This window comes from Dreissena polymorpha, chromosome 3, assembly GCF_020536995.1.
Source record: "Dreissena polymorpha isolate Duluth1 chromosome 3, UMN_Dpol_1.0, whole genome shotgun sequence".
NCBI classification, from domain to species: domain Eukaryota; kingdom Metazoa; phylum Mollusca; class Bivalvia; order Myida; family Dreissenidae; genus Dreissena; species Dreissena polymorpha.
The window spans coordinates 91,620,244-91,644,647 of record NC_068357.1 but is presented as its reverse complement, the minus strand read 5'-3'; the positions used below and the strand labels follow the sequence as shown (position 1 = coordinate 91,644,647).

Below are 24,404 nucleotides of genomic sequence, written 5' to 3'. Positions count from 1 at the left end.
AAGACGATCTTTAAAAAAAAATAATATTGGGGGAGGGGGGGGGGAATTCGGAGGGGGGGGGGGGGGCGTGGGGGATGGTTTGGGTGGAGTCTATTGTGGTATGTCAGGTAAGAGTTGTTTTGTCAGAGTATCAATCAAATCTTATCATAAATAAAGAAGTTATGACAATTTTAGCAAAATTTAATAATTTGACCTTGAGAGTCAAGGTCATTCAAAGGTCAAGGTAAAATTCAACTTGCCAGGTACAGTACCCTCATGATAGCATGAAAGTATTTGAAGTTTGAAAGCAATAGCCTTGATACTTTAGAAGTAAAGTGGATCTAAACACAAAATTTAACCATATATTCAAAGTTACAAAGTCAAAAAAGGGCTATAATTCCGTAAAAATGACAACCAGAGTTATGCAACTTGTCCTTTACTGTCCCCTTATGATAGTTTGCGAGTGTTCCAAGTATGAAAGCAATATCTATGAAACTTTAGGGGTAAAGTGGACCAAAACACAAAACTTAACCAAATTTTCAATTTTCTAAGTATAAAGGGCCCATAATTCCCCCAAAAATGCCAGTCAGAGTTACATAACTTTTCCTGCACAGTCCCCTTATGATAGTTAGTAAGTGTTGCAATTATGAAAGCAATAGCTTTGATACTTTAGGAATAAAGTGGACCTAAACACAAAACTTAACCAAATTTCAATTTTCTAAGTATAAAAAGGAACATAATTCTGTCAAAATGCCAGTCAGAGTTACATAACTTTGCCTGCACAGTCCCCTTATGATAGTAAGTAAGTGTTGTAAGTATGAAAGCAATAGCTTTGATTCTTAAGGAATAAAATGGACCTAAACACAAAACTTAACCAAAATTTTCAATTTTCTTAGTATAAAAAGGGCACATAATTCTGTCAAAATGCACGCCAGAGTTATCTAACTTTGCCTGCCCAGTCCCCTCATGATAGTAAGTAAGTGTGCCAAGTTTGAATGCAATAGCATTGATACTTTATGAGAAAAGTGGACCTAAACGCAAAACTTAACTGGACGCCGACGCCAAGGTGATGACAACAGCTCATTTTTTTTTTCAAAAAAAAGATGAGCTTAAAATGAACTGTTCCTTTCACATGAAATGGTTTTTAATTTGATCTTCTGTATTGACCATGACAGCCAGTAACCATTTGAAAGAATCCTGGACAAGTTTCACAGTTAATATGCTTTAAGAAATAATTGTATACTATATATTTGATTCTATTCTATAATACTTTTTGTTCATATTTCATGGATTCCATAGTATGGTCCTCAGGCTAACTTAAATAATGGATACCTGTTATTGTTCAATAAAATATATATGGAAGTGGCAAGTACAAATGCCATATTATTTTGTACACAAAAAAAGCACTATACATTTTAGCAAAGATGTCAATATGGGCTGATCATGACCATTGATCTCAAAATCAATGGAGGTTTTCCTCCCCTGAACCTGCATAATAACTGTAAGATCATACGTTTAAGTTTTCTGTAGATATTTTGAGTACCGGTACATATTTTCACCATACTTTTATAAAAATTGGTCAAAACATTTTTTCTACTACATCATGCAAAAACAAAATGGAGAAACAAATTTTATTATTACAATCCCCTGTGTCGTTGACCTAAAAGAAAATAGGCATATTCCTTTCTTAGTGAGTAACAAGTACACAAATAATTTAATTTGGAATAACGTTAATCAAAGACTTTTCTTAAAACTGTTCAAAAATTAATTCCATGATGCAAGACCCTGTGACTTGAAACTTTGACTTGTTTACCTCAAAATCAACAGGCCTCTTTTTCATCCAACCAGAAAACAATCATAAATAAGCTTAAGGTCAACGTGTTCTATGTGCATAAACAAAATGGTTTTTAAAACAACATAACATAAACCAGTCCAATCAATATATTCTTAAATTCTTATTTGAAAAGATTTTTTTTTATTCAGCCCCCTAATCATGTTCCTGTCTTTAGATATCCCATGAGTCCATCCAGCGTAGGCCATGCATGATGTGACCTTCATCCTTCGAGGTTCCAGCACCCATGCCATAGGTCAACGGGTGAAACAAATAGAAGCTGGAATCATATAAGAGAACTTATAATATCCTAGGTCAAAAGGTTAGAATATTACGAAGAATTATGGCATGGATTATGACACAGCCTATGAAACATTTAATTATTTATATAACATGACATCGATCTTGAGGATGTCCACTCGTACGCAATCAAAACCTAGGACTCGACACTAGGAATTATTTATTGAGTTTCATTACAATAACTCAATTTGCTACTGTGACATTATGAGGAATCCATTTTGCTATTTTAGTAACAGTGACCTTGAACACACCCATCCCATACTGAAATCTACGTTGCGTGTGTGTGTGGGGGGGGGGGGCGGGGGGCTTGTTACTATGTATCTATATATAAAGGTACCATGTAAAATGTACAACTTCAAAGTGTAAAAAGGCCATTAATTATGACAAATATCAAAGAACAGTTACCAAACATGGCCCATGAAGTCATTTAACCTGTAATGTGTGAAATATCTGTCTTAAGTTTATGTGAAACCCTGACTCCACTCCTGAGAAAATTTAAACCATCTACTTTGGCCTTTGATTCTTACATACTTTGATTAAAAGGTACCAAACATGGCCTATGCGGTCACTTTAAAATGGGAATTACCGTAATTACTCTATGTTTTCGGATACTTAAAGATAATAATTTTTTGTGTGTCCAAAAACTTAGATACGAAAAATATTCACAAGATACAGGTGACCGAAAACTTAAGAGTCGAAAATTTAAGTGTCCAAAAATAGCGTCAATTGTATCAACGACTGCCGGTAATAATACGCGCTTGTAAAATACAATTCCGTATAGTATAAATTACAGTTATATATGTTTGTACTGCATTTTAAATAATTTCAAATGCTTATAATTTATTTGAAAGAAAGTTACTACAAGGTTATACTTTGACCAACCAGTTCAAAGATGAGCATGTGATGTACCGATACTCGCTAGTATGAACCTGTAATTAACGCAATAAACAAGAGATGTGTTCGTCAGAAACACAATGCCCCATACTGCGCTGCTTTGAAATAAAATTTCTATTTATCATTTGGCAGGTATAGAAATCATCTCTCTTTAAAGCTTATTACTTCTCTTGGATTTTGTCCAATCCAACCGCGTGAGGGGGGGGGGTCTGTAGACAATCAAAAATGACCAATTCAGACATCACTGACAACCAAGGCCTGTGGTTTATCAAAGAGATCATAGCCAGAGTTCATCATGTATCTATGGACATAATTCTACAGATATGTAATGAACCCTACCATTCACAAATTAGTACAGGAAAGAAATGAAAATTATATCATTAGAAAAAAACCTTTAACAAATCAATCATTTGAGTTATAAATAATCAAAATAAAAAATCTGTACATTAACTGTGAAAAGAACTTAAATTCTTGGTAAGGAAATATATAAACTGAGATTTATAATTATTTAAATTACTTCCCTTGAAAATAATTGTCTCTAACAAATCTCTATTTTTAGTAGCAAATAATTAAAAGCCACTACCATGACTGATGATTCACCACTCAAAATGTGCAGCTCCATGAGATACACATGCATGCCAAATATCAAGTTGCTATGTTCAATATTGAATAATTATCTCCCTTTGAAGCTTATTACTTCCCTTGGATTTGTATTTTTGACCTTAGACCTTGAAGGATGACCTTGACCTTTTACCACGATGTGTTTGTCAGAAACACAATGCCGCCTACTGCACTGCTTTGATTTCTTTAACAAAAATATATAATTTGGCAGGTCAGATAATTATGTCCATTTAAAGCTTATTACTGCCCTTGGATTTGTTTTTCGACCCCGTACCCTAGTTTTTGACCCGGCATGACCCATATTCGAACTTGACTTAAATATTGTCTAGATACAACTTCTGACCAAGTTTCGTAAAGATCGGATGAAAACTATTTGAATCAGAGAGCGGACACGAAAAGTGTGACAGACTGACTGACGGACAGTGCGAAAACTATAAACCCCCTTTACTTCGAAAGGGGGCATAAAAACAAACTATGAATTCTGTGTTTGTTCATTTCCGAAAGTTGTTCGTAAAACTTGCAATACGGTGCATCACACTTTGAAGCGCTTAGTATTTGTCACAGTTATTTTACTGAGAAGGGGTAGTACCATTGCGGTGGAGAATTGAACTGTTAATTGGCACTACCTGTGGTAATTATCATAATGCTTATGCTAATGGGCGAAACCATTGTTTACTACCGGTTTACAAGGTTATTTACCGAATAACGCAAATGTAATGGTCCGTTGCCCTCAGGCATGCACCTGCCATGTTTTATGATGTTAATCTCGTTTTAATACCCCATGATCTAAGTGTCATTTTATATCGAAAACAGGACCGAAATTTGGTGAAATAGCGCTGTAAAATATACTGTCCAAAAACTAAGAGACATTAATTATGGACGAAAACTCGTGTGTCCGAAAATTAAGAGTCACGAAAAATAATTATTTTTGCTAAAAAAAAAGGGGTGTCCGAAATCTTAGTGTCCGAAAACATAGAGTAATTACGGTACATCTTCTTAACTTGCATGAACTCCCTTTAGCCAATTCTAAGAAACCAGTTAACCATAAAACTTAAACCAAGCTTGAACGGAAGGGCCAGTAGAATAGCTTCCCTTTTGTGCATAAAGTCCAGCTTAAACAGGCGGGGTGGGGTGGGGGGGGGGCTTCACCCTCAATGTTATGGTATAAATGCAGACAACTGTGTAAAGTAAAACCGTGGTATAGACTTACCAACATGATTTCACATAAAAGATAACAACCACATTTACCTGTAAGCCAATATGGAGAGGCTGGTGCCAACACAGACATGGAACATGGCTCTAGACAATGATGGTGATACTTTTGAACACATAATCTTTATACAGTAGTCCAGCACCACCCCTGAAATGTATACACACAAAATGATGCATGCATAAAAATAACCAGCTTCCTAATTAATATAAACTTACACTTGGCTAATCTAAACAAGATGTGTTTGTGAAACACAATGTCCCCCTATATGATGTTTGACATTGTAGGATGACCTTGACCTTGTGAAGGATGACCTTGACCTTTCACCACTCAAAATGTGCAGCTCCATGAGATACACATGCATGCCAAATATCAAGTTGCTATCTTCAATATTGCAAAAGTATTCATAAAATAAGCGATTTGGGCCACATATATTTGACCTCTGACCTTGAAGGATGACCTTGACCTTGACCTTTCACCACTCAAAATAAGCAGCTCCATGAGATGCACATGCATGCCAAATATCAAGTTGCTATCTTCAATATTGCAAAAGTATTCATAAAATGAGCGATTTTGGCCACATATATTTGACCTCTGACCTTGAAGGATGACCTTGACCTTGACCTTTCACCACTCAAAATGTGCAGCTCCATGAGATACACATGCATGCCAAATATCAAGTTGCTATCTTCAATATTGCAAAAGTATTCATACAAGGGACAAAATTGTCACAAAACCAGGTTTTCATTGTGAAAAAAAAAATGTGATAAAGGGAGATTTTTTTTTTTTTTTTTTTTGACCTTTGAACTCAAAGTGTGACCTTGACCTTGGAGATATCGACGTAATTATTTCGCATGACACACCGTCGAATGATGGTGAACAAATGTGCCAAATGATTTTAAAATCTGACAATGAACGACATAGTTATGGCCCGGACAAGCTTGTTCCGCCCGCCAGCCAGCCAGCCAGCCCGCCAGCCCGCCCGCATTCGCCAATCTAATAACCAGTTTTTTCCTTCGGAAAACCTGGTTAAAAAAGAAGGATTTTGGCCACATGTATTTGACCTCTGACCTTGAAGGATGACCTTGACCTTGACCTTTCACCACTCAAAATGTGCAGCTTCATGAGATACACATGCATGCCAAATATGAAGTTGCTATCTTCAATATAGCAAAAGTTATTGCAAAATGTTAAAGTTGGCGCAAACAGACAGACCAACAGACCAACAGACAGACCAACAGACAGGGCAAAAACAATATGTCCCCCTAGTGGGGGACATAAAAAGTTATATGTCATGGACGTTAATCATGGGCGCCACCTCTTTTTTGCAATGCATTGATAAATGAGCCAATGCTACTTCCGAGGTGGCGATAAGGATTGGATGTTTTTAAATGTAACTGATAATTCTACAGAGTGAGTAGGTTTTATTTGTTTTGTTCAACATATTTCGAATTATTTTAAAAATCTGTCCTTGTAGTGCAATTGACCTTTCGACAGCGAGAGTGAAGCCACGCCCCCCGATTTCAAGGGAGGTCACTCCGCCGAAGTCCGTCATAAAACTGGCTACGCGAATCGGTACGTTGGAAGATATTCACAAAGATTTCGGTCCAAATTACATGAAATGTTTCTATTGCTATCATGTTTTATTTAAAATGTGTTAAATGTAATGTATCAAATAGGTGTTTAGCTCCCCTCAAAGATATAGTACCAGAAAGGCCGTTTACCAAAAAGGCTTCCCAAAAAGTCCGCATCAGTGAACCAAAAACGCCTCATGGTATACCAGAAAGGCCATACAATATTTTTATTATCATTGAATAGTTATGCTGAATATAATTATCATATCTATGAAATAGTCATAACTTTTTTATAAGTCTACTTAAAAGTCGTTAATCTATAGTCAAAGTCGGCCAATTATCGCAAATTATCACATACAGTATGCATTGTCGTTTGTCACAATACTTTTCATTGAGTAATATATGTTTCAGTTTTTTAATTAAAAGCCGTTAATTTTGCAACCGATGGCAATATTGCAAATGTGGCAAAGGTAAGTAAATTTATTATATAAGAAGACAAAGAACGTTATATTGAAATCCGATATAACACATATCTATAATGCGTTTGGTCAAAATGACCCATGAGCATTGTTATAATCGTGTAACATAGTCAATGTCGTCAAAAAAGTAACATACACAATATATTATTAATTTCCTCTTAAACTAATTTTTGCAATGTTTAAAATATAAGAAGTTGAAAGAATTTTCATGTACAAAAAAAAACTCGCTAATCAGACTGGCTATCAAAGTGTCAAGGGTCATTCACAGTTTGCGGCATCTGTTTTGATAACGGATTAGTAGAAAGCCCACATATGGTGTAAAATGACATTTATTGGCAACTATTGATAATTACATGCGCATTTTAAAATAGTTTCCTAACTTTTAACGATATACAACTAGCTACATTAAATTCGGAAGATTTAAACCGAAAGAAATAAAAATGCTCTATTTTATGTGATATTATTAAAAATTATAACTGATTGTCTTTATTATTACGCATTTCATTAGCATTAATAATCTAGTTAGCGAAGTTTAGAATACTTTTTATTAGCCGACTGCATTAGAATGTCAAATTTATTTAACGTTAGCCACCTTTGAAAATATGGTTTTAAATGTTCCTTTCTAATTTCTCTATATAGAGGAAAGACAAGTAAAAAGTGCTACTCGTTTTCTATAGCGTGTCCGGTGCAAAACTTACATATTCTATTTTCGCGTAGTATCTTATTATGACGACCTTAGAACAAACGTCGAGGTGTTTTGCTTTCGGGCGATAGCTTAATATGTTGAGAATAAGCTGTTCGTTGAGACGACTACAAAGACGAATCCAACGTTTGCATTTTTTAAGATTAGTACCCGGTTAATGGAACGGAAAAAACGTAGTTCCATCTTTTAACCGTTCTGGATACATTGTGTCTGAATAACAAGTGCCATAACAGCACCTTTTAACCATTTTCTTTGTTTAAAACACAGCATTACGTATAAGCTTATGTGACGAACAACGGCGAGTTTGACGGACAAAATGGCGGATAGAAACGGGCCTAATCTATGCAGTAATCTGATTGGTTAATAAGCCTGTCAATCAATCGGCTGTCGAAAGGTCAATTCAGCTAAGATTTATTCATCCACACATGTACAGAAACATATAATAACAACCCATTTGGAAACGGGATGACCTTTATAAGTTGTGTCATGGTGAAGTCTTTCACAGAAAATTAATGTATTTTGCCTGTGTGACCAGCCATTTTTTACCAAATGAAATTGCTAACACAATTTTTTAAATACTGTGAAATATGAAGGATTATCCATGAATTTCAAAACATCCTGTCCTTAGTGCCACCTCGGAAGTGGCTTCGGCTCATATATTAATGCAACGCAAAAAAGAGGTGGCACCGGTGATTAACAGCCATGTATGCAGCAAAGCCAAAGTGAAAAAAAAAACACGTAGACAAACGTTGTACTTGATATTTTCTTATTTGGGTACCGGTAAATATCCAACTGGACTTAGATAATGTATCAGGGTATTTTTCTTGATATTAGTACACTGATATTTCATACTAGAAAAAGCAGAAATTAAATGATGTCAAATTAAGGGATTTTGTATGACCAAAATATAGAAACAATTAGAAAATACAGAACAAAACAGATTTATCCTATTCCAACAAGGGCTGTTTGTAAAACATGCATGCCCCCCATATGGGCTGTCAGTTGTAATGGCAACCATTGTGTGAATACGTTTTTAGTCACTGTGACTTTGACCTTTGACCTAGTGACCTGAAAATCAATAGGGGTCATCTGCCAGTCATGATCAATGTACCTATGAAATGTCATGATCCTCGGCCTAATTATTCTTGAGTTATCATCAGGTAACCATTTTATTGTTTCGAGTCATTGTGACCTTGACCTTTGACCTAGTGACCTGAAAATTATTAGGGGTCATCTGCCAGTCATGATTAATGTACCTATGAAGTTTCATGATCTTAGGCGTAAGCATTCTTGAGTTATCATCCGGAAACCATTTTACTATTTCGAGTCACTGTGACCTTGACCTTTGACCCAGTAACCTGAAAATCTATAGGGGTCATCTGCCAGTCATGATCAATGTTCCTATGAAGTTTCATGATCCTAGGCATAAGCATTCTTGAGTTATCATCCGGAAACAATTTTACTGTTTGATGTCACTGTGACCTTGACCTTTGACCTAGTGACCTGAAAATAAATTGGGGTCATCTGCCAGTCATGATCAATGTACCTATGAAGTTTCATGATCCTAGGTCTAAGCATTCTTGAGTTATCATCCGGAAACCATTTTACTATTTCGAGTCAGTGTGACCTTGACCCTTGACCTAGTGACCTGACAATCAATAGGGGTCATCTTCCAGTCATGATCAATGTTCCTATGAAGTTTCATGATCCTAGGCCTAAGCTGTCTTGAGTTATCATCCGGAAACCATCTGGTGGACGGACGGACCGACCGACATGTGCAAAACAATATACCCCCTCTTCTTCGAAGAGGGCATAATAACCTATATTACTGGTTTAATTATTTTGAACTATAAAATAATAGGAATTAACTATTCGCTTGTGTCTGATCCACATCAGCACACAATGTATTCGCAAAACAACTTGGTCATTCTGCTATACATATTTGTAAACAGAAGTTCAATCAGAAATTCTGTCAAGAAGTCTTAAAGCACTGTTATCACATACAGCAAGAATACACACTTTACAGCAATAGAAACTTGGTAATGACAGTTCTTACATTCTTGGAAGATTCTCAAGCAATGATACATTTTGGCAAATGCTGGCAAATGAAGTTCATTAGCTCAGCATATGACCAGCCTTGCGTCGCTTACTAGACATTATACTAAACTACAGACTAATGGTCTAAAAAATTGGAATCAAAATATAGGAGAGTAGAATTCCCCTTAGTATCCAATATATTAAATCACAAGTTTGGTGCAGAAATGTGAGTCACTCTCTGGAAAAAGGGTGCTGAATGCAAGTGTGTAAAAGTTGTCCCTGGGACGACATTTTCCCCTTTTATGGAATGTTTTGTTTAAAAGGAAGTCTCTTCGTAGCAAAAAACCAGTTAAGACAGAAAGTGTCAACAGTCGCACAGGCTGACCTGGGACAATACTTAGCATAAGCATTAAGCCCCATTTTCCCAGAGTGTGGCCCATATAGATACTGATTTGCAGCATATCTTGAATGAAAGAGAAACGAATGTAAATAACAGGTCAAACTGAGGAGTTGAAGTAAAAACAAAATGCCCTAAAGTATGCATCTTTTCAAGCTCTATAACTTTATTTTTTCCAACTATTTTAGGCTAAAGCCTAAAGAGAATATACAATATTGTTTACACTTAATTGGCAGACACAAAATCATAAGCCCCACCTCCAAGCATACTGCTGTAGAGAAATGCTGGGAAATAGTGGTGGAAGTATAGAACTCTTGTCATGGACCAGAACGGCAGGTAGTGGAGACCCCATCCAATCAGCAACCACCACCCAGCAGAAAATGACCGCTCACAAAACGCTGAAAAAGATAAAGAAATATATATTTCTTAAGCTGTTTGGAGCATAAAGCACCTTTGGAAGCCTGCATGAATAAATGCATGTAACAATCAAAATATTCTTGTACTGAAAACTAAGAATAAACAAGAGTGCCAAACTGTCACAAGATACTCCCTTTCGAAGGTTTTGGACACCATGCTCAATGCTTGAAATGCACTAAGTGACCTCATGACCTAGTTATTGACCCGGCATGACCCATATTTGATCTTGACCTAGATATCATTTAGACGTGACATCTGACTAAATTCGGTGAAGATCAGATGAAAACTACTTCAATTAGAGAGCGGACACCATGCTAAATGCTTGAAATGCACTAAGTGACATGGTGACCTTGTTTTTGACCCGGCATGACCCATATTTGAATTTGACCTACATATCATCTAGATACATCTTCTGACCAAATTAGGTGAAGATCAGATAAAAATTACTACAATTAGAGAGCGGACACCATGCTAAATGCTTGAAATGCACTAAGCGACCTCATGACCTCGTTTTTGACCCTGCATGACCCATATTTGAATTTGACCTACATATCATCTAGACACAACTTCTGACCAAATTAGGTGAAGATCAGATGAAAACTACTTCAATTAGAGAGCGGACACCTTGCTAAATGCTAAAAATGCACTAAGTAACCTCATGACCTCGTTTTTGACCCCGCATGACCCATATTCGAACTTGACCTACATATCATCTAGACACAACTTCTGACCAAATTAGGTGAAGATTGGATGAAAACTACTTCAATTAGAGAGCGGACACCATGCTAAATGCTTGAAATGCATTAAGTGACCTCATGACCTCATTTTTGTCTCTGCATGACCCATATTTGAACTTGACCTACATATCATCTAGACACAACTTCTGACCAAATTAGATGAAGATCGGATGAAAACTACTTCAATTAGAGAGCAGACACCATGCTAAATGCTTGAAATGCACTAAGTAACCTCGTGACCTCGTTTTTGACCCGGCATGACCCATATTCGAACTTGACCTACATATCATCTAGACACAACTTCTGACCAAATTAGGTGAAGATCAGATGAAAACTACTTCAATTAGAGAGCGGACACCATGCTAAATGCTTGAAATGCACTAAGAGACCGTGACCTAGTTTTTGACCCGGCATGACCCATATTTGAACTTGACCGACATATCATCTAGACACAACTTCTGACCAAATTTGGTGAAGATCGGGTGAAAACTACTTCAATTAGAGAGTGGACACCATGCCTTATCCTTGAAATGCACTAAGTGACCTTGTGACCTAGTTTTTGACCCAGCATGACCCAAATTCGAACTTGACCTAGATATTGTCTACACACAACTTCTGACCAAGTTTGGTGAAGATCGGATGAAAACTATTTGAATAAGAGAGGGACACTGCTGTGGACGCCGCCCGCCCGCCAAGGGTTAAACTATAATACGTCCCGTTTTATAAAAACTTTTGGTTTTGTTTTATTTCTGAAAATGGCATATGAAAGGACTAAGGACTATGTAAAGTACCTAGTGATAATGGCAAGTGGTGTTTGTGCCTGACAAAAATATTGCTTATATTCAGCACATAATTAGAAAATGCCATCAGACTTGTGATGCATTCCACCCAACTCGTTTAATCTTATGGGATCCCACATCCTTCTCAAATGACTGGGTACCTGCAATGTGCGAGTCCATCTTCAGTCCCCTCTGCATACTAAAGCGGTAGAGGCCATAGGTTACAATAAACACCAATTTCAAACATAGCAGTCCAACAAATATGACTGGATTGCCCAGCAGGATCACTTTGTGGGTTTTCCCTGAAAACACCTGGCCCTAAAAGAGAAGGAATCCACACTGAATGCATCTACAGCTTCCAATGGAATCACTAATTTTCACGGAGGTCTAATATTTATGCTCCCGCATATGTGCAAATTTATCACCACCACAAACTTTTACCCATGTTACCATTTCTTCTCAGCATATTACAGGTGTTACATACATGTACAACAATCATAGTTCTAAAATGTACATCTTTTTTTCAAAATTGTGTTTACATAAAAATGTGTTTTCTTCATATTTCAAATAAACTTATTAATATTTTTAACATAAAGAACATTATTTTGAAATTTAATTCAAACCACGTTAATATTAAAGAAAATTAAAATCAAGGTGTTTACAAAAGCACAAAATATATTCACAATTTCTACCATCATGTGTGCTAAAAGACCTATTAGATGTGAACCCTGCCAAGTATGACTCTTATCCAACTAGTGTACATCTTTATTGAAATAAAGTATTGGTCATAATAAGGCATTCCACTGTCTTTATGCCAGATGTGGTTTAACATTGTATGCCAGATGTGGTTTAACATTGTAAAATCCATGCATATTCGATGCAAATTTGTTATTTCAAAACTGATGTGCAAATTTAAGACAATTACATGCATGTCCGTAATTCAAATTCCCGGAAATTTGTAAACTGAAAATTAAAGTGGTTTCACAATATACTCCAGATTAGTGAATTATTTAGGTAAATACATTGAAATACTTAAGATAATCCCCTTAAGACAGTTTAGAACCAGGAATGGTAAGTAATACACTTCAAGAAATGAAAGTGGGAACTGGTCAACACTTACAATTTTGCATGATTAACATTTTCATTCTAGTATCTTGTTTTTACTGTTCCTTGTTAAACAAAACCTGTCCTTTTTGCACACTTTAATATTTACTCAACACCTTGACTTGATTTCATGGAATTCAAACATCCTTTCAGCCCATTCTTATCACAAGCTCTGATAATACTCATTTAAATTATCCAGCCTGGTATAAAATCCTTTTACTTAACTGTGGGTACAGCACTCATTGACTTAAAACTTAGCTGAAGTCTTTACTTACCTACTAACTAATATCCAATTCAGCTTTTGATAAATGCACAACACCAACTCATGTTAGATAACTCAACTTACCCTGTAGTTAATAGGCCATTCCCAGGGTCTAGAAGTGACCTCCCCTTCCTTCGGTTTCAAGTTTGCATTTCCCTACAAAACAAACACACTCCTAATTCAGTGAAAAGTAGTTAAAATCCTACTGCTTAAGTCCATGAATGTTAATAAACTAAGTATGCCTAATAAGTTTTAATTAAAAGGCAGTTCAATCCTTTGAAATTTTTATCACTATTAAAGAATTTATGATATTAAAGTTAGACAACTTCATTCTAATCAGCTAATCACCGATTAATTACTAAACTCCTTTCCTGCATATCACTTAATCACCAATTCATCACAAAACTGGCCTTAACTTGAACAATAAGATCAAAAAGACCAAAATATCTCAATAAATTTCTGATATAAATTACATCACATGCTATCTATACCAGTTTTCACATGTAGTACAGCGATTCAGAATGTTCCTATCTTAAACATGTTTAATGCATCATTTTTAGAGTTTTCATTGGCTATATTTTCCTAAAGTGAACAAACATATCACATACCTGGGTCATTACAGCATGGCTCTCAAAGAATTTGTCTAGGAATGATGGAGAATGGACCTCAAAACTCACATTTGCCACTGAAATACACACGCATCAGTAAGATGAATACATGACTCCATACTTCTATTGTTAATTCAGACACGAGTCCCCATGGATATTTCAAGGCATCAGGATAACACTATTCAGTATTGTGTCTATCTAGCATTTCATAATCAGATACAATAGTGTCACCTTCAATCCTCTATTTGTACCTATGGTACAATTTTTTTTAGATAGACATTGGTTGGTAGAAAATTTTGACAGTCATTCTAGGCTTTCTTCATTATTTCATCAGTCTCACGCGTGTTTTCTAGAATATTTGACTTTAGACAGCCAAGACATTTATTCCTCCATTCATTTCTGTGTTACATCATTGAAGTGTCAATTTTTGGGCTCAGCAGAATAAAATTATCAGTACCTAGACAGTAGACTGTGAGATATAACCACTGTCATATTACTTATGGTACATAGCTTCTTCTAGACCCTATACAAAGTGAAATCGGGTCAGCATATTAATTTACTTCCCCATATCACACTGTAAATGGTGAATAAGACATGCATCACATTGATCTTACAGTGTACCATAACATATTTTAATGTAAAATCTGTATTGTATACAAGGTCTTTGACATTATGTCATTTCATCAATCAGGTGCTGTGAAAGGTAAATCACTAAATGAGAGTGTTTAATAGTGATTTTAAATATTCCAACTTTTGCAACAATTTAAACTAGAAAAAGATATTTTTTTTAAATCCTCCATATAAATTCGGTACTGGAAATACATTACCATTTTCAATGTGACTTGTTCACCATGTTACCAAATTTGAAGTTATACAAAACCCAAAATAAAAAAAGAAAATAAATCAGAAAAGAAACCTGTCAGTTGATGCTCTGAATTTTGACAGTAATAAATTCGGTACTGGAAATGCATTGCCATTACCATTTTCTATGTGACTTGTTTACCATTTTACCAAATAATAAGTTACACAATACCCGAAATACGAGAAAAAAATAAATAAGGAAAGAAAACTTTCAGTTGATGCTCCGAATTTAGACAAGATTTTTAAGAAACATACCTGAATGCATGCATCTGTCAAGTGGCAAAAATGTGTGACAAAGACGTAATTATAGTTCATGACTCATCTATATTTGCATATTTTGTAATACTGCAGGCAATTGGCATTTTCTTACTGCATCCTATTGTTTATAACTTCCAATAATGGGATGGAGCTTCAGCTCTGTTTACATCTACAGTGTGGTTAAACAAAGCGATTATCATTATAATCATAATTGTCAAATTATTGTAATTATAATAAATGAACATTAATTGATGTATATATTGGATTACAATTGATAACAAATGTTGATGTCAAATGAAATGTTTTTCGCTTACGTACACTAATCTGAATTTTGGGCTGAATCTACCAAGATTACCTTGGAGTCTATAATTAATTAACTGTACCCAGTAAATAAATTTATAGACATTATAATTCAAATAGGAAATATAATTAACCATTTCATATTTACATTTCATACTAATTTTTTGTTTAAAATTGGAATGCAGGAAACTTTACGCTTACTTTTTGATCACACTAGGTAATCAACTTAAAATGAACTAATGGTCTTTTATTCGTGGGTTCATGCATACTTACACCGCGCATCAACAACCTCCTCCACACTCCAGACTGCCTTGGAGTCTTTGATGTTAGGGTTGCATGTAGCCTCACACTGCTCCCAGCCCCTGTAAGGTCAGACACTCATGGATGTGATGAACAAGGACATTGTACAAAAAGTGCACAAAAATGGTTTAAAAACACATTATTGTTTTCCAAACAAATTCAGTATTTTATTATACAATGATCTGAAGGTTAGGATTACATGTATCCTCCCAAAGATTGCAGTCCCTTAATGTAGTAATGACTATAAAGCTTTTAAAGGAAATATTAAATTGATATTTAAATATGATAAATGGGGTTATTTCCCTAAACATCTTAAGAAATTTGAATTAATAACAATCTTTCAATTACAGAAACTATTGTGAATCAATAAGTCATATACTTTACAAGTCTGAAAAACACTGATTAAAGTAAATAAATATTTTGCAAGAAATGAATGTCAAACAAGTCCAAGCTTTCCCTATCAATTAACACACTGTCATTTAAATCAAAAGGTCAGTTGTAGATGGTCCAAGATGTAATATGTCCAACCCCAACAACCTCCACAGATTACAGTACTGACCCAACCCTATAGGTAGCGTGTTTGTCACTCGAGTATGGCTTTTTATGACATCTGGTTTTAACTTGACAGGAAAACAGTAGCATATTTCTTGTCATAGGCCAATTAATGACACTTTAATTACATGCATTCAGCCCAGTTTTTCCAGAAAAATGTTCAAATGATGTTTCCATTCAACTGCTCCCATACCATTTGGGTAGTTTCTTGTCATGCGAGTACACAGCACACTTGACGATGTAATGAATGAGGACGATCTTGGAGCGCACCACCTGCACCTCAGCGCCGTCTGCCTCACCTGGCATGTACACCTGCCAAACGTCATTGGCGTCACCCTCCCCATCCTGCAATAGGGTATGCACACACTTGCAAAACATGAGCCTTGCTCTGCAAATACAAGGTTTCAAAGAATGTGTGTAAAGTGTTGTCCCAGATCAGCCTATGCAGTCTGCACAGGCTAATCTGGGACAACACTTTACACACATGCATTAAACCTGTTTTAACAAATGCAGCTCAAATTATTTTGTTTAAGATGATTTAGAGATCAGGTGAAAAGGAATCAAAGAAGCCCTAATTGAGTAATAACTGTGGCTTAATTTCTTCTTTTTATGTATGTTTGTTTATCATTTTTGTTTAATGTTTAAGGTGTAAGAATTAAATTAGGCCGAGTTGTGAAATAACGCAGAGTTAATTTATCTCAGTTTTAGGAATTTTTGTTATTCAAATTTGTTCACCATCAAATTTGAGCTCAGAATTATACATATGTTAAATTCCAGAGTGCAGTTGGAACCATTCCTCAATAGGAGAATGAGATGATTATTGGCAAAACACCAATGATAATACACACTTTGATGTGTTCAATCACAACTGATGCCTCGGTTGGAAACCTTGTCAGTATCCATAAACTGGGCCATTTAAATAAGTCTCAGAGCAAAATTAGGTCATTCTCACCTCAAACTGATGTCAGGTGAAGTGAGTATACCGAGTGTTTAATGGAAGAATTGAAGCTTATTAGTAAATATTATTGATGTAAATGGAATGGTAAATTGAGGTTAAAGAAGAACATTGACTTTCATAATTAGTCTAAGTGCATGTCAAGGTCAAAATGAGGTCAATGGATGTGGTGGTTTAGAGTGTTCATAGATGACATCTATGAAAGTACAAAAGCTTAAAAGCATTATTGAACTTTATTTCTAGTGTATGTTTTGTCCTCCATTTATTGTGACAATTTATGATTGTTCCATAAATGTCAACATTTTACACAATTCACTTTTTAGATATGTCAAATATTAAGTGTTTTTTTGTTAACACCATTTCCTACAGTTTTTACAATAAAACAGACAACTTTAGCTAAAGTTCAAGGTTTACTTTTTAGGTTACAATTGCATGGAATTCTTGTTACTTGATGAAATAAAATTGAAAAAATGTTTTGCCATGTATTATGTTATACATGGCTTTATAACTAAAGTGTTATTCTTGAAAGCCAAAATGGGTTATGTTTGTTTTCATTAAAAAGCTTTCACACAATATTGAGTATCTTTTTACTGTTTTACCTGACCATATCCAGAGAGCTGGAAATGTCTTGCACTGAGTGGAGCGGGCTCCTTATGGCTGTGGAGATTCCTTTTTGTTCTACAACATTAACACATTGTAAACATAAACATTAACATTAGTGCTCTGGGAAAACTAGGCTTAGTTCATGTGCTTAAGTGTTGTCCCATATTATCCTGTGCTGTCTGAAAGGGCTGATCATGGACGACAATGTCAGCCTAGACCAAGACTTATTTAAATGAAAAATTCCTCAAAAAAGGAAAGTATTGTTTGTGTTTAGCCTTCAGGTTATGCACATGCATCAAAACCGGTTTTCCCAGAGTTTGACTCTCACCGGTTAATCTGGGACGACACTCTACACACATGTATACAGACCAGTTTTACCAAAGTGCAGTTCATTGACAATGTTGAGTCAAATGTGAATAGAATAAAATAAAACACTTACATAGAATTGCAATCTTTTAAGCACTACTGGTACTTCTTATTTAGATTGTCTACACATTTTATCTTGAATTCCTATCATTTCAGTTCCACAAGTATCTATGGGGCAAGAGCTACTATTCATTGACTTACATGACATGTTCCAGTCTTACAAGGTCACCATTTTTCAGCAGCACGGGGTGCCCCTCCAAGTTAGGTTTCCCCATGGATGGATTGACTCTCCACATGTTGTTCTCATCCTTGTGGCTATAGGTGGTCACCTGGAAGTGCAATATTTTTGCAACCAAATCAATGCAAATTTTTATATCAATATGTACGGCTTTTTCACAATTTTGGTATTTTAGAAAGGGTTTTGTTCATTCTTATGGGATTTACATGCAGTATAGTCAAAGAATGGTTTCTGGAACCTGACTATTTATCAATTTTATTTTTCATTTATTGTGTTGTGCCAGATGAGCCAGTAAGAACTACACAGTCTAACCTGGGTGACACTTTACGCACATGCATTAAGCCCAGTTTTCCCATAACAAGGGTAAAAGATTTGTCAGAAAATCTGTCAGCTTTTACCTGCTGTTGTCTAGGAGGATGCTCTTCAGGGTACAGGTGGGAATGTGAGTGCAGATAGCCACCCCCAGTACGCTGCTGCTTCAACGATATCACACTGCCAAAGGCCACTCCTGGCAAGGAAAGATAAAACTTACCTAAAAATATACACTGCAATCACGCTGAGCAAGGGGATTTTTGTGATGTTCATAACAACAAGAGATGTGTTTGTCAGAAACACAATGCCCCCTATTGCGCCGCTTTGAAATAAAATTTCAATATATCATTTGGCAGGTTTAGAAATTACCTCGCTTTAAAAGCTTATTACTTCCCTTGGATTGTATATTTTTACTTTTGACCTTGAAGGATGACCTTGACCTTCCACCACTCAAAATGTGCAGCTTCATGAGATACACATGCATGCCAAATATCAAGTTGCTATATTGAATATTGCAAAAGTTATCGCAAACTTTTATCCAAGGTTAAAGTTTTGGGATAGAATTACAGACAGACAGGCCAAAAACAATATGCCCCCAATCATTCGATCCGGGGGCATAAAAAAATGTAGAGAAAAAAAAAAGACAACCCTGGCTTGGCAAGAAACAGAATTGAAAACTCATAAAAAATAACAACCACACACATGCTTTATCTAAAACAACAAGAGATGTGTTTGTCAGAAACACAATGCCCCCTAATGCGCCGCTTTTTTGTTGTTGTTGACCTTTGACCTTGAAGGATGACTTTGACCTTGACCTTTCACCACTCAAAATGTGCAGCTCCATGAGATACACATGCATGCCAAATATCAAGTTGCTATGTTCAATATTTCAAAAATTATTGCAAAACTTTACTGTAAGGTTAAAGTTTTGGGACAGAATGACAGACAGAAAGAAAGACAGGCCAAAAACAATATACCCCCGATCATTCGATCCGGGGGCATAAAAAGAAAACAATTCAGGATTTTCAAAAAAATAAGAGAGAAAAATATTGAAATTAAAATGCCAAACATAAGCCTATGAACATAATAAAATGTATCACAGTCATGGGAATATTATAACATTAGAATGAAATTCACAATGACAACCAGTTCCATGTAGGTTACACATCACACTCACTGTCTGGCATGCTGATGTTGTGTAGCCGGTTGCCCTCCAGCTGCGACTGGAACTGCGAGCTAAAGAAGCCGTCTCCACCTCCCCTGAACACACAACAGAACATAACTTAGTCTTGTTCTTTGTGCATTTAGCCTAATTTTTTCAGAACAAGGCTCATATAATACAGCCCAGCCAGCAAAATATACTAGAGCTTTGTCACAGATGTGACGTTTACCCCCACGTGCCGCATTGACACAGACTATTTTGCATGATGTCTTCACAAAACAAGAGAATCTAATTTATGGCGATTTTTAAGAATTATTATGCCATTATCATTTATAGCCATTTTGACCTTTGAACTCTTGAATTCTTTTACATGACACACCATCCAATGACTGTGAACAAAATTAATGTACCGAGTAATTTTAAATTCTGACAATAAATGACATAGTTATGGCCCAGACAAGATCATTTATAGCCATTTTTGACCTTTGAACTAAAAGTGTGACCTTGACCTTGGATATATCGACTAAATTCTTTCGCGTGACATACCATCAAATGATGGTGAACAAAAGAGCCAAATGATTTTAAAATCTCACAATAAACAACATAGTTATGGCCCTGACAAGCTCATTTATGGCCATTTTTGACCTTTGAACTCAAAGAGTAACCTTGACCTTGGAGATATTGATGTAATTCTTTCGCGCGACACTTCGTCCAATGATGGTGAACAAATGTGGCAAATGATTTTAAGATCTCTCAATGAACTACATTGTTATGGCTGGACAAGCTCATTTATGGCCATTTTTGACATTTGAACTCAAAGTCTGACCTTGACCTTGGAGATATCGACCTAATTCTTTCGCTCGACACACCGTCAAATGATGGTGAACATATGTGCCAAATGATTTTTAAATCTCACAATGAACGACATATTTATGGCCCGGAAAAGCTCATTAATGACCATTTTTGACCTTTCAACTCAAAGTGTGACCTTGAACTTGGAGATATCGACGTAATTCTTTTGCGCGACACACCGTCCAATGATGGTGAACAAAGGTGCCAAATGATTTTAAATTCTCACAATGAACAACATATTTATGGCCCGGACAAGCTCATTTATGGCCATTTTTTACCTTTGAACTTTAAGTGTCACCTTGACCTTGGAGATATGGATGTAATTCTTTCGCGCAACACCATGTCCAATGATGGTGAACAAATGTGCCAAATGATTTTAAAATCTTACAATGAATGACATAGTTATGGCCGGGACTAGCTCATTTATGATCTTTGAACTCAAAGTGTGACCTTGACCTTGGAGATATTGATGTAATTCTTTTGGGCAACACATTGTCCAATGATGGTGAACAAATTTGCCAAATTATTTTAAAATCTCACAATAAATGACAAAGTTATGGCCCGGACAAGCATTTGACCTTTGAACTCCAAGTGTGACCTTGACCTTTGAGATATCGACGTACTTTTTTCACACGACACACCGTCCCATGATGGTGAACAAATGTACCAAGTCATTTTAAAATCTAATGATAAATGACATAGTTATGGTCCGGACAAACTTTCAGTTTGAAACACACTAGGTGACCCTGTGACCTAGTTTTTGACCTGGCATGACCCATATTCAAACTTGACCTAGACATCATCTAGATACAACTTCTGACCAAGTTTGGTGAAGATCGGATGAAATTTCAGGACAGACCAACAAAGTGACTCCTATATAGCCCCCATTACCAATAGTAATGGGGGTATAATAAAGTAACAATGAAATATGAAGACTCACCCTTTACTTTCCAAATTTTGCCTAGTCCAATAACCATATGCATACTTTATTTATGTAGCCCCATATTAAAGTCAAACACTGAGAATTTTTTTAAAGAAAGGAAAATTTGCATTAAGACTATCGTAATTACTCTAAGTCTTTGGACACTTAAAGTTTTCGGACACCCTCTTCTTTAGCAAAAAATTCTTTTTCCAGACTCTGAATTTTTGGATATACGGGTTTTTGTCCATAATTAATGTCTCTTAATTTTCGGACAGGATATATATTACCTCGCTATACTACAGTTATGCCCTGTTTTCCCTTATAACGTGTCACTTCAATCATGGATTTTTACAAACGGATTAAGGTCATAAAACCTGACAGATGCATGCCTGAAGGCAATAAACCATTACATTCGCGTTATTGGGTAAATAACCATGTATTCCGGCAGAAAATAATGGATTCAACCAACAGCATTTGAAACAGTGTCATCCTATTAAGGAAGCAAAATGTTTTCTGTTTTTTATTTTGTGTTCTATATCATTTCAGGCAAGAGTTAGCAAAGCTGTGAAGTTTTGTTTTGTTTTTTTGAGCAGAACAAGAAAAGTTAATCACCAGACAAATTTTGTACATTGATTAATTGCTTTATATAATTATAAGTTTCGGACATCTTAATTTTTTCTCTACATTTTCGGACAGCTGTAATTTTAAAATATTTTTCGTATGTTAATTTTAGGCGAAGAAAAAATTAAATGTCCGAAAACTTATGAGTAATAACGGTACGTTCAGGCAGAGGTGGGCTATGAATGATTTAGAGTTTTTGTATATTTGTTGAATTAGCCAAAGACTTAAAGATGGTTAATTATTAAGACAAGCATCACATTCCAAGGGATTTAGAAGTGAATAATTTTATGCTATATAAGAATACATAATATATATGTCATCATTGAAGAGATGCCACTCCAGAAAAGAATTTAAGCTCGTTCAATTGATTTGTTATAGACTACTGAACAAATCAACATACATGTAGTTATTTACAATATTGTTATACTAAATCATAGAGAAAAAAACAACAATAATTTTATAAAGCATAGTACCAGAACTTAATTTAAGAAACTATTTGCACAATATGCAATTTTTTGTCAATATTAGCTCCACTTACGTTCTATACAACACTCGGAAGTGTACTGCAAAAATGATCATGTAACAGATGACCGGTAAAACTATCAGGCAGGCTGCCCGGGCAAGAAAGTGCTTCATGATCTCCACCTGAAAACAATCAGAAACAACAGGTTGAAGTTTTTCCTTAGAAATTGCAAAACAAAATAAAACAAAAATTTATAGCTGTGTATATCAAAATGATACAGAGTTTTATAAATGATTATTTAATACACCCACAAATTAAAATATGAGATTATACCTTCATATACAAACAATAGTTTCAATTGAATATGCAATGTCATTGACAACTGCTAATGGTCAATGATAACAAAATCTGTGAATGAACACCATATACATAACAAGATTCTCAGATTTTAATATTGACTGGTTTTAAGCATTTTTTGCTTGAGGTATACTATCATAACAAAAATGGCTTGCCATAAGAAACTCCTGACTTCTGCAGTTATAAAAAGAGCCTTGTTCTGTGCAAAACAGGCTCAATACATGTGCATTGAGTGCCATCCAAAATTAGCCTGTGCAGTCCTAACAGGCTAATTAGGGACAACACTTTAGGCCAAAACTGGATTTTTCTTAGAAGAGACTTCCTTTAAATGAAAAATGAAACACAATGTCCCCCTATATGATGTTTGACCTTGTAGGATGACCTTGACCTTGTGAAGGATGACCTTAACCTTGACCTTTCACCACTCAAAATGTGCAGCTCCATGAGATACACATGCATGCCAAATATCAAGTTGCTATCTTCAATATTGCAAAAGTATTCATAAAATAAGCGATTTTGGCCACATATATTTGACCTCTGACCTTGAAGGATGACCTTGACCTTGACCTTTCACCACTCAAAATGTGCAGCTCCATGAGATGCACATGCATGCCAAATATCAAGTTGCTATCTTCAATATTGCAGAAGTATTTATAAAATAAGCGATTTGGGCCACATATATTTGACCTCTGACCTTGAAGGATGACCTTGACCTTGACATTTCACCACTCAAAATGTGCAGCTCCATGAGATACACATGCATGCCAAATATCAAGTTGCTATCTTCAATATTGCAAAAGTCTTCATAAAATGAGCGATTTTGGCCACATATATTTGACCTCTGACCTTGAAGGATGACCTTGACCTTGACCTTTCACCACTCAAAATGTGCAGCTTCATGAGATACACATGCATGCCAAATATGAAGTTGCTATCTTCAATATAGCAAAAGTTATTGCAAAATGTTAAAGTTGGCGCAAACAGACCAACAGACAGACCAACAGACCAACAGACAGACAGGGCAAAAACAATATGTCCCCCACTACTATAGTGGGGGACATAATTACATAAAAGCAGAAAGTGTTGTTCCTTATTAGCCTGTGGGTACTGCACAGGCTAAACTTGAATGAAACTTTACTGGAATGCAATAGGCCCAGAATTCCCAGAGCTTGGCTTATATAGTAGATAGAGTAGATATATTGTTACCAAGGACAGACTGTGGTTGCCTAGCAGCCTCCAGAGATCATTCACTGTACTGTAGCCTGCCAGCAGGATCACAAACAGACCCACAAACTTCACACTGAAAACATAGAACATGTGTGTCTTGTTCTGTGAAAATTGGGCAAAATG

The 24,404-nt window shown here is 35.7% G+C and overlaps 1 protein-coding gene across 2 annotated transcripts in view; it reads right to left on the bottom strand.

The window, feature by feature from the left end:
- Positions 1-166: 166 nt before the first annotated feature.
- LOC127875294 (protein O-mannosyl-transferase 2-like) overlaps positions 167-24,404 on the bottom strand; it is a 43,274-nt gene continuing 19,036 nt past the window's right edge. Inside the window, exons 7-21 of one of the 2 annotated variants that reach the window (XR_008047346.1) lie at positions 24,261-24,354; positions 22,773-22,879; positions 19,855-19,937; positions 18,764-18,873; positions 18,329-18,456; positions 17,758-17,836; positions 16,397-16,548; positions 15,625-15,713; positions 13,933-14,009; positions 13,409-13,480; positions 12,120-12,276; positions 10,283-10,423; positions 4,874-4,985; positions 837-2,090; positions 167-665 (exon numbers count right to left, since the gene is read on the bottom strand). Coding sequence is in view for 1 of the 2 variants with exons in the window: in XM_052420265.1 (XP_052276225.1) it covers positions 1,985-2,090; positions 4,874-4,985; positions 10,283-10,423; positions 12,120-12,276; positions 13,409-13,480; positions 13,933-14,009; positions 15,625-15,713; positions 16,397-16,548; positions 17,758-17,836; positions 18,329-18,456; positions 18,764-18,873; positions 19,855-19,937; positions 22,773-22,879; positions 24,261-24,354 (1,507 nt within the window). In the remaining variant the exon portion in view is untranslated. Of the gene's footprint in view, positions 2,091-4,873; positions 4,986-10,282; positions 10,424-12,119; positions 12,277-13,408; positions 13,481-13,932; positions 14,010-15,624; positions 15,714-16,396; positions 16,549-17,757; positions 17,837-18,328; positions 18,457-18,763; positions 18,874-19,854; positions 19,938-22,772; positions 22,880-24,260; positions 24,355-24,404 lie in introns of both variants that reach the window. The other variant, XM_052420265.1, reaches the window with a different exon arrangement.